General features: G+C 43.9%; 1 protein-coding gene across 2 annotated transcripts in view; it reads left to right on the forward strand.

Moving 5' to 3' along the window:
* The window catches only part of ARB2A (ARB2 cotranscriptional regulator A), a 631,322-nt gene that overhangs the window by 65,098 nt on the left and 554,051 nt on the right, over window positions 1-12,173 (forward strand). For both annotated transcript variants that reach the window (XM_075325101.1, XM_075325100.1), the window contains one exon: window positions 1,436-1,501. In XM_075325101.1, the coding sequence (XP_075181216.1) occupies window positions 1,436-1,501 (66 nt within the window). The remainder of the gene's footprint in view (window positions 1-1,435; window positions 1,502-12,173) is intronic.

Genomic DNA, 12,173 nt, shown 5'->3' on the forward strand with positions numbered 1-12,173 from the left:
ATGGCCTCTTTAAGGACATAACGGTGGACCCTGCAAATCACATCTCGAGGTCTGTCACCCTGTGTAGGTCTAGGGCCAAGCGCTCTATGCACGCTGTCTAGCTCCAGGGGTTGGCTTGATGGTTCACCCAGGATCTCATTAAACATCACTTGGAGGGTTCTCTGGAGATCCTTAGGTTCAACAGACTCTGGTAAACCCCGGACCCTTAAATTGTTTCTCTGGCCCCTGTTTTCAGCATCGTCCATAGCTTCCACCATATATTGTATTTGGCGGGAGTGTTGATCCAAAATGGCCCCTTGTGCCTGAGTGGTGTCTTCTATATTCTGTATGTTAGCTGCCTGTATTTGGTTCTGAGTGTCCACTCTTTCCACCTCCCCCCTCAGGGCTGACAGCTCTGTGCGGTATGCCTGTTCCAGCCTTGCTATATATGTCTCCATATCTTCTCTGGTGGCCATAGAAGAGATGTGTGCCCGTATTTCATTAAGTTCTGTCAGCACTCCTGGTTCATGTGATCTTATTGTACTTGTGGCAGGCTCTAACTCTGCTTGCATTTCCATATCATACACACTTTGACTCAGGCTGTGTCTCACTGAAGATAGGAGATTTCCACTAGCAGGGCCCTGTTCCCCATTTGCAGCATTAACAGCCTCTGCTTGAGATTTATTATTGTCCTCCTTCTGTGACAGGGGTAAGGACACCTCTCCCCCCTCCTGAGGCCTCCCCACTGCAGGTCTGCAATCGGCAATGGTGGGGGTTGTACCCATGCGCCCTGCTCCAGGGATCCCCTGTTCCTGAGACCTTGCACGCTGGCTGTCTGGGGTTATAAGCTTCCTCTCCTCCGCATCCTGGGTGGTTTCCTCCCTCTGTCTCTGCTGCTGCTGGGGCTTCCCCTGCCTCTCCATCTTGGGAGATGTCTGCAGTGCTGTCCTCTGCTTCGGCCTGGTAAGGAAGCCTCTGATTCCCTTCTCCTCTGTCCGTGACGCTCTGCTGCTGGGCCCCTGGGAGCTCTCCCTTCTCCTCTGCTGCATATTCTTTTCTTCCAGGCTCTTGGGCTGGTTTAATTGTCAGTAATGTAGTCCGGTGGCAGGAGCTGAGACAAACACGTCCTCACTCCTCCATAGCCAGGACACGCCCCCTCTGATGGACGATTTTATATGATCATTCTCCCATAAAGAAGATTGTATTGATGTGTGGTGAGTGCCGTCCACTTGTATGTGTTCAGTTCCATTGGATATGCCTACATGCCACTATTCTTCTTGGGAACCATAATCTGTAGGATGGGAAAGGCCGACTCCTCCCATGTACCCGTGAATATTTGACTGCAAAGCTTGACCTGTGTCTTCAAAACTATGGTATAATGTGTATAGCCATGGTGACATGATTTCTTTTATATCTCATAATGTTTGACTTTTCTTGTCTTCACTTCTATTGGCAGATTATAACAAAGCACATTTATGAATTATTGGAGAAAGACTGTAATCTGGAGAAGGTGTATCTACCGGTAAGCCTTTTTTTTTTTTTTTTTTTTTTTTTTATTTTCTAAGTGAAACTTTAATCTTTTTTTTTTTTTCCAACTTTTGTTTTTTGTTTGTTTTTTTTTTCTCTTTACAGTCAACCAAATGTTTTTACACTTTGTTATTATAATATAGAACTAAAGGTTTATTTTCATCATAGTAAAATAACTGCTAAGGGAGTTCTCATTGGTCGGACCCCTCAATGATCAGCAAGTTATCATCTGTCATTTATGATTGAATATTTTTCTATATTCTGAAATCTTGTATAATTTTTGCATGAAAACACGCTACGATATCGTTAATGTTTTATCGTCAGGGTCACGTCGTTAGTGACGCACATCCAGCGTCATTAACGATATCGCAGCGTGTAACACTTACCAGTTACCTTAAGCGACCTCAAAAATGGTGAAAATCGTTCACTATGGAGAGGTCGTCCCAAAACCAAAAATCGGTAATGGTTGATTATCGATGTTGTTCGTCATTCCTGCGGCAGCACACATCGCTATGTGTGACACCGCAGAGCGAGGAACGTCTCCTTACCTGCCGCCGGCCGCAATGCGGAAGGAAGAAGGTGGGCAGGATGTTATGTCCCGATCATCTCCGCCCCTCCGCTTTGATTGGACGGCCGATTAGTGATGTCGCTGTAACGTCGCTGTGATGCCGAACATCCCCCCCCCTTGAGGGAGGGATTGTTCGGCAGTCACATCGACGCCGCCGACCAGGTAAGTGCGTGTGACGCTGCTGTAGCGATTAATGTTCGCTGCGGCAGCGATCACATGAAATCGCATGCACGACGTGGGCGGGTGCTTTTGCTTATGATATCGCTTGCAATTGCTAGCAATATCGTAGCGTGTAAAGCCCGCTTAACTTTTCAGTCTCATGGTATATCGTGACACAGGTTGAAGAAAGTGATTTGAGTATTAGCGGGTGGGTGAGTTAATGACAGGTGTGTTGTATTGCTAGCGGCATTTTGATACGGCAGTAACACTATACCCACAGATAAGCTCTGTAAGAAGCTCCTCGCATCTAGTCCATGGGACTGTATTCTACCACATCCCAGACACTGTAATAGTAATGAGGGCCTTTTTAGTGCATACACTTTGTATTGTGTTTACAGTATATGCGTGTCTCTTCCAGTATGGCCGCCTCCAGGCAACCTTTTTGAAGTAAAAAATAAATAGCCACATAATGTAAAAAATGCTGATTACTTAATTGCCTATATTATTAAATCTACTTAAAGATGACCTCTCACCAAAGTGTTCATGTTGAACTTGACTCACAATGTTTATTAAGGATAAAAGTAGACTAAAATGTTTTGTATTTTTTTTTTTTTTTAAGTTATTATTATTTCAAAGTATTTGCCAGATAACGAGTTAATGCCCAATTGAACTAAAGGAACAGTATCAGACCGCTTTCTTTGGGTGGTGGAGGGGTGTACTTTCCCCTGTATAAGCAGGCAGCAACACTCAGGAGGAAGAAGAAAAGCATGCCCCACAATAACTCAAAACAGGATACTACTATGTGACATGTAAAGACAGACTGTGACATGTAAGGATCGACAGCCTGATGTCACTACAGAATGATTACAAATTGCCCTGAGCACATCAAACATAAGTGATCACTGCACGTTTGAGCTCTCATCTGGTGGTCCTTGTGGAGAGAGGGGCAGTATAGCTTCAGTTTAACGGTGTTACAAACCCATCTATCAGCTCTCCTCTTCTCATACTCCTCCAATCTCTACGCATGTTCTACTGAGTGTTGCTTCTTTATGATTGACCGCTAAAACCTTCTTTTTTGACTTTATTTCTACAATTATTCATCATTTTTACCCTTTTTATATTTTTTTATGGTATATACTTAAATATGTGATGATCTATAGAGATTTTGAGAATAGGGGTTATTTTGCAAATGTATAATATATAATATTCACATTTATATTGTTGTAACAGAGGTGATATAACTACTGTTTCCCCAAGAATAAGACAGGGTCTTATATTTTTTTTGCTCTGAAAGGTTTTTTTTTTTCTTGTACCACAATCCACATTTATTCTTGAACAAAAAAATTAACATTTTTAATATGCTTTACTCTTCTTACCCCACCTATGCTTTTATGTACAGTCTCGTTGCCTCCTTTCAGGTCCACATTGTACCAGTAACATTGTCAGTGATTTCTTAGTATGGTGAATAGTATTAGGGCTAAAGGCCACTTTACACACAGAGATAAATCTTTGGCAGATCTGTGGTTGCAGTGAAATTGTGGACAATCAGTGGCAGGTTTGTGGCTGTGTACAAATGGAACAATATGTCCATGATTTCACTGCAACCACAGATCTGCCAAAGATTTATCTGTGTGTGTAAAGTGGCCTTAAGTCACACCACCATATAACACGGATGAGTGCTGTCCGATGTTTTATTGGATAGTACTTACTGCAATGTGTTGCTGTGGGGCAGTGCTAATCAGCGATTGTGATAAACAGAAAAATTGCTGAATGCTAAGATTGGCAACGTGTCTCGGATTACACACACCAATACAAGTGGGTGCGTGTGAAATATCAGATGTCATTGGAGTGCAGTCCGATAGAAGGCAAGACAGACAATGGGGAAGATGGAGAAATTGAGCTCCCTATTTTCTTCGCACGTGCAATCCTATTCTCGAGAATCTGATCACTGTAAAATGACACTCTGTTCACGCTCACAACAGAGTTTGAGCCATATGTCATTAGCATATAGCATCCACTTCTCTCGCATTGGATGCCATACGCCAATGTGACACCAGCCTTAAAGGGATTTTCTATAAGTTTTGAAAATTTCTTAGAACATAACTCTTCTCAAATTGGAAAGGACGACCACCTACCACTTCAACTGTCTGCTGCACCTAGTCTCTGGCCTCAGCAGCCACAGACCAAATATGTGCAATATTCTGCCACACTGTGACCAGACTACATATTTCCATCCCACAGTGACCCAGTAATACCACATTTAAGGGATAAATACCAGCACACTATGACTAAACCCCATATTGTCACCACATAGTGACCAAATACCACATGTAAGGGCAAAATACCGCCACAGCATGACTAGACCACATATTGCCACCAAATAATGGCCAAATACTACTACATACAAGGGACACATATTGCCATACCATGACCAGACCGTATATTAGCACCACATGGTGACCGAATACTACAATACTGATCTATAATAAAAACCACAATAATAAAATAATTTTTATTTCTATAGCACCAACATATTCCGCAGCACTATACAATTCAGAGGGGACATGTACAGACAACATGAGACATTACAGAATAACAAAATTAAGATACCAAGAGGAGTGAGGGCCCTGCTCGTAAGCTTACAGTCTATGAGGAAATAGGGGAGGCACAAAAGGTGAATGGTAACACTAATATTAGTCAGTGCCATTATACTTAGGAGCAGTTTATATAGTGTGCAGGTAATACAGTGATCACCGGTGACATTATATATTCAGAAGCTCTGTATATAGTATACAGGTAATGTAGGGATCACTGGTGACATACACATTATATACTCTATAGTATATACAGAGATCCTGTAAGTGTACAGATATAGTGACTTACCAGTGACATCATTAGGTTAAGTCCTTTATCTTCGCTTTTCTTTTCCATTCGGTATTGTGAGGTAGCACGGTCGGCTGCGCAGCAGAAGACACGGGATCCAGGCATTAAGGTTCACAGCACACGGTTTTAATGTCCAAACAAAAGTCCACAACAATATACATGTGCCTCTCCAGCAGAGAACTCAGGGAGTTCTGTTCACTCCCCCACACCCGGCACACCTGCCGTCGTTCCTGTTTCCATTTAACCCTTCCTTCAGCCTGTAGGGAAACAGCATTAACCCTGGAGTGGATTTACTTTCTATCATGGAGTGAGCACAACCGGGGCGAGACATACCGGCCGTCATAGATAACCCCGGTCACAGTCTCACAGTATAGACCACGATCAGTTCTTCCTGCAAAGACTTGATTCTGCAGAAAATAACACACAGACCTCCCCAGATGAAGAAAAAAAAAAATCATGTTGCTGACCTGCACATTACCAGGATCTGTCATCAAGAGTAAAATATATTACAATATTACAGCAGTAATAATGTTGTCCCTTAATTGGCTCCTACAGTAATTTTGTCCCCCAATTGCCACCATACAGTAATTGTCACCTATCCTGGCCCCTTCCATTAATAATGTCCCCTATCGAGTAATAATATCCTCATCCTGGGCCCTTCTTGTAATAATGTCCCTCATCCTGGACCCTTCCTGTAGTAATGTCCCTCATCCTGAGCCCTTCCTGTAATTGTGTCCCTCATCCTGGGCCCTTCCTGTAATAATGTCCCTAATTCTGGGCCCTTCCTGTAAATAATATCCCTCATCCTGGGCCCTTCTTGTAAAAATGTTCCTCTTCCTGGGCCCTTCCTGTAATAATGTCCCTTATCCTGGGCCCTTCCTGTAGTAATGTCCCTAATTCTGGGCCCTTCCATTAATAATGTCCCTCATCCTGGGCCCTTCCTGTGATGTGCTCTATCCTGAGCACCATATGTCCCCAATATTACCACTCTTTCACTATTAAATTAAACAAAATCGTATTTATCCAGCAGAGTCTTCCTTCTCCATATGGGCACTCCATGCTCCATGGACGGGCTTGCATATGGCAGTGACTTCCTTTGCTAGCGACCTGCGTGCTGATATCAGCTACCGACCTCTGATAGGCTGGCGACTATTTTAACTGTTTCAGTGCAGTAAGTCAGTGGCTTTCGCACCGCAATACATCGGAACGGACTGTCCAAGCAAGGATGAAAATTCAGTTGAAACTGGTGGGTCCCTAGAATCGGATCTGGGCACTGCTTCTTGCTGGTTTGGGGGTTTCCCCTGATCGGCTGAATTTCGCCTTGTTACCTGTAATACGGTCTTTGATAATAAACCTCTGTAAATTATTTCTGAAATGAAATGAAGTTAAAGGGAACCTGTCAGCAGAAAGTTTGCCATAAACCTAAAAGTTTTCCCTTCTGCAGCTCCTGGACTGCATTCTAGCAAGGTTACTATAGTTATTCTGCCTCCTTTTAGATCAAAATAAATAGTTTATAAAGTGGTACCTTTTCAGTTTGAAAATCTTGTTAATTCTACCACAGGGGCGGGCTGTCTGTTGTCTGTTACTGTCCCTCCTGCCACTTTAGGCCGTCCCCCAACGCTGATTTACATACCTCAGGACGCCGCCCAGTGCGCCCGAGGTCTCGCGCATGCGCCGTGCCACTGTAGCGGGACTGTGCACAGTGGGACCGCTGGTGACATTGCGCAGGCTCGAGATTATGGGCGGCGCTGTGATTTTCATCAGCATGGTCCCGCCCATAATCTCATGCCCACGCTTTCCCCTCTGCCTCCACCGTTCTGCGCATGCCCTGGTCAGATAACCCAACGTCACCTCTTTCCCATCCAACCCACCCAGGAACCCAGGAAACAGATGGGAGGAGCGGAGGAGGACACCACTAATCATCTGGTCATCTGGCCAGGGCATGCGCAGAACGGTGGAGGCAGAGGGGAAAATGCGGGCACGAGATTATGGGCGGGAGCTTGCTGATCAAAATCACAGCGCCGCCCATAATCTCGTGCATGCGCAACGTCACCAGCGGGTCCCACTGTACACAGTCCCACTACAGTGGTACGGCGCATGCGCGAGACCTCGGGCGCACTGGGCGGTGGCCTGAGGTATGTAAATGAGCGTTGGGGGACGGCCTAAAGCGGCAGGAGGGACAGTAACGGACGACAGACAGCCCGCCCCTGTGGTAGAATTAACAAGATTTTCAAACTGAAACACTTTATAAACTATTTATTTTGATCTAAAAGGGGGCAGAATAACTATAGGAACCTTGCTAGAATGCAGCCCAGGAGCTGCAGAAGGGGAAACTTTTAGGTTTAGGGCAAAATTTCTGCTGACAGGTTCCCTTTAAAGTCTCAAATGCCCCAGTGGCCAGTGTGAACATTGAAATTATTATTTTTTTTTTTTTTTATATGAAAGATCGTGATGTTGAAAATTCTAAAGATACATGTAACACAAACACCTGATTTAAACAAGTGGTACTTTTCTGATAAGAGCTTCCTTTTAAAAGGGTGACCTAGTACTTTTCAACATTTGCCAGCTCATAGGGGCAGTTTTAATCGAAAGATGAATTACCACTCAAATTCCGCACCGCTCTCACTCCTTGTTCAGTCACCGCACCGCTGCAGCCAAACACTGAAGCCAAACACTGGATGATTCAGGTGATATGTAACATTTATTTCTCATTTTATAAAGATCCCCATGTTGTCGCAAAGTTTGGAAAGTACTAGATAACTCCTTTTAATTCAGCTAAAATTGAATACACAATACTTTACCTTTTTAAAAAGCAATACCTGTGCAGTCTTTGCTAAACTTGTAGGTTTAGTTAACGATGGAACTGACTTGTAAATGTCAATTCATTCACTAAATCTCCTTTATAATGTGATGTGCAGGCATGCGAGAGATAGTCATAAAAAGAAATTGTTCGGTGCGTGAAAGTGAAGTTTTACTTTGCGACATAGAAGATCGCATCCTTACAATGGCTACCTGTCTGTCATCTTGCCTTTTGGAAGATCGTAGCAGACTATCAATCCGCTAATGTAGTTATGCTGATATTTTACTACATATTTGGAGATGTAAGGCATCCTGACCCAGGCGTGAGTCTGTAGACTTGATTTGGGACTACACGCTTCAGTATCTCTAAGAGCGATGTCCCTTTAATGTGCCAGACGTCTCATTATTTCCTTTTCATGGGCAGAGTTAGGGATGCTCTCCTCTAACAATACAGACGTAAGATGGATGTAGAAGGCTAGACACTATAAGAAATATGAGGCCGGCGGCTTCTATTTCCTGCCATGTAGTCCTCCATAAAGTAACCCTGTCCTTTTATGTTGGACTGGATGCAGGTGCCTGTGACTGATTTTCTTGAAGACTAAGGATTCTTAATACTGCCTCTGTTTTTTTTTTTTTTTTTACCACTGTAAAGAAGCTGGACAAATGTAAGATGCTTTATAAATGTAAATTCTTATTTCAGCATCTGAACATTTCATACTGCCCTTTGTAACACTGAGCCGCTAATCAAATAACCCGGTTGGGCACCTCTGTGGAGTTCCCTTTTAGCTTCCCTTTATATTTCCAGTAATCTCCGACCCTTTACAAGGTTTTTTTTTTTTTCCTTCTTTTTCTCTTCTTCCTTCCCCCGCATCATACAAAGATGGATACTTGATTTATAACCCATTATACACATAATGGGGGAAGATGAAAGCAAAAACAAGTCTAATGCCTTTTCAATAGCGGCGTAATTATTGAATTGGTTGGCTTAGATCAGTGTGCATTTGTAGTAATGTAGTGGATTGTATGTGTTGCCCTGCAGATCTTGTTTTTGTTGTTAATATTGCTTGATTGTATGTGCCACATAAAGATATTTTTCACTGCTGAAGACCATGAATATACCAGATGCCTTGAAGCAGGGGCTTTTGTAGTCTGGGAACATTTTGTACCATTTTGTAAGAAGTCAAACAAACTAGCTGTAGTTTAGTAGGTTAGTAATGGTTGTCAAACATTCACTGCTTTATTGTAAGAATGTCGTCTGTTTAATAAAGCTGCTTCATATACGTTTTAGTGTTAATCTGGCAGGAATACTACATGAACTTGAGTAGTGCATCAAGAGTCTGCATGATTTACGCTTAACTGTATAACTACCTACCCAATAAACTGCCCCTTCCTGCCAAAACAGCTGTGACCCGTTAAAGGGAACCTGTCATCAGAAATTTCGCAGTAAACCTAAAAGATTCCCCTTCTGCAGCTCCTGGGCTGCATTGTAGAAAGGTTCCTGTTGCTATTGTGCCCCCTTTGAGACCTAAATAAATACTTTATAAAGTCTTCCCTTTTTGTATGCAAATGTTTTTTTATGTACACAGGGGCGGGCTGTCTTGCTTCCGTTATTCGCCTCCTGCTGCTTTACGCCGTTCCCCATTGCTCATTTCCATACCATGAGGACGCCTGTTCTTCCGAGGTCTCGCGCATGCCCAGTGGCACTATCGCAGGACAGCACTGTGTAAAGTGTTACCGCTGGGGAGGTGATTGCGCAGGTGCGAGATTTTGGGCGGCGCTGTGACTGTGCCCAAAATCTCCTGCCCGCGCTTTTCCCTCTGCCACCACCATTATGCGCAAGAGCTGGCCATATGAACCCACGTCTCCTATTACAGCAGGCGCGAGATTATGGGCGGCGCTGTGATTGTCATCAGCAGCGTCATCCAAGTAACCGCCCATAATCCGCGCCTGCGGTAATAGGTGACGTGGGTTCATATGGCCAGCGCTTGCGCATAATGGTGGAGGCAGAGGGAAAAGCGTGGGCACGAGATTATGGGCACAATCACAGCGCCGCCCATAATCTCGCGCCTGTGCAATCACCTCACCAGTGGTCACGCTTTACATAGTGCTGTCCTGCGATAGTGACACTGGGCATGCGCGAGAACTCGGGAGCACTAGGCGGCGTCCTCATGGTATGGAAATGAGCAATGGGGGACGGCGTAAAGCGGCAGGAGGCGAATAACGGACGCAAGACAGCCCGCCCCCGTGACCATAAAATAACATTTGCATACAAAAAGGTAAAGACTTTATAAAGTATTTATTTAGGTCTCAAAGGGGGCACAATAGCAACAGGAGCCTTTCTAGAATGCAGCCCAGGAGCTGCAGAAGGGGAATCTTTTAGGTTTATTGCGAAATTTCTGCTGACATGTTACCTTTAATATGCGCGCATTCCCTACCCATCACCATCACCCCGCCCACCTGTTAGCGCCAGCTTCAGCGCTGAGATGATGGGCGGAATGATGGGCGTGCATATTAAATGAGCGGGTCCACGTGGTCACGGTAGGTGCTGCTACAGCCTGCTCTTGCCGCCGATGACCCGCTTCACCGCAGTACCCTCAGAAGACGCACCCCCCACTATCCCCCAACATTTGGGGGAAAATAAGTGCGTCTTATAGTCCGAAAAATACGGTAAAGACAGACAAGGGAAAGACCAAAACTCTGTCACACAGCAAGCACACATAGGATACGACAATAAGAGATTCAGAAGGAAAAACAAGAGCATTTAGCCTAAAACGTTTTTTGTTTGTTTTTTTTATTTTGGTCACATCTGACCAGAGCCCCTTCTTACACGTGCTGGCTGTGACCCCTACATGGCAAGTAGAAGAAGGAGTTCTTGTTAGATCAATTTGCAAAAAAGAGTAAGCGGAATTTCAGATCTCCTACGTGTGCAAAGTGGTAGAGACATACCACAAAATTCTAACAAAGTATAGACTCTGGGCACATCAGTTTTCAGATTTAGATTTTTAAACTATTTGCAAAACCAGGTATAATTTCCTTTACACGCCCCAAATTTTTGCTACTTAGTGTTGGTATATCACATAAAACGCATTTAGTTACGTTTGTGGGCAGGGCTGCCTCTAGGAATTTCAGGGCCCCATACTGGCATTTTTTTTGGGCCCCCTTGAGACTCCGCCCAGGCTCCACCACAGCTCCACGTCCACCGCTCAAACCTTCCCCGCTCTCACCGCCATACTTGGGAAAAAAACGTTCCAAAGAATGAAATATTTCCCTCAGAAAATTATTAGTACACCCCCTACACCACCCCTCTCAATAATATCTTGCCCACACTGCCCCATGTATATTATCCCACCCCAACATACTGTAGCATACCTACACACAATGCCTGGTGTATAATATCCCCACACGCACACTGTTTCTCTGTATTATATTCCCCACAAGCACACACTCTGCTGCTCTATGTAATATCCCCCACACACACACTGCTCCTCTGTATAATATCCCCACACACACACACACACGCACACACTACTCCTCTGTATAATATCCCCACACACACACACTGCTCCTCTGTATAATACCCCCCCCCCACACACACACACACACACACACACACACACACACACACACACACACTGCTCCTCTGTATAATATCACCCTTACACACACTGCTCCTCTATATATTTATCCTCTTACACACACTGCTCCTCTGTATAAGATTCCTCCACACTTACTGCCCTTCTGTATAATAACACACACACACACACACACACACACACACACACACACACACACACACACTGGTCCTCTACATACACACGTGGTCAAAATTGTTGGTACCCCTCGTTTAATGAAAGAAAGACAAACAATGGTCACAGAAATAACTTTAATCTGGCTAAAGTAATAATCAATTAAAAATCTATAAAATGAAGACCTGAAAGTCAGATATTGCTTTTCTGCTCCCACAGAATTTTTTAAAACATAAAACTCATGAAACAGGCCTGGACAGAAATGATGGTACCCCTGAAAATAATGTGACAAAAGGGACATGTTAATTCAAGGTGTGTCAGTGAGACTGTATATAGGTCTACAGATACTGACTGTGCTGTTTGGTGACATGGTGTGTACCACACTAAACATGGCCCAGAGGAAGCAAAGGAAAGAGTTGTCTCAGGAGATTAGAAAGAAAATGATTGACAAGCATGTTAAAAGTAAATGTTATAAGACCATCTCTAAGCAGTTTGATGTTCCTGTAACTTCA

This window comes from Anomaloglossus baeobatrachus, chromosome 1, assembly GCF_048569485.1.
Source record: "Anomaloglossus baeobatrachus isolate aAnoBae1 chromosome 1, aAnoBae1.hap1, whole genome shotgun sequence".
NCBI classification, from domain to species: Eukaryota; Metazoa; Chordata; class Amphibia; order Anura; family Aromobatidae; genus Anomaloglossus; species Anomaloglossus baeobatrachus.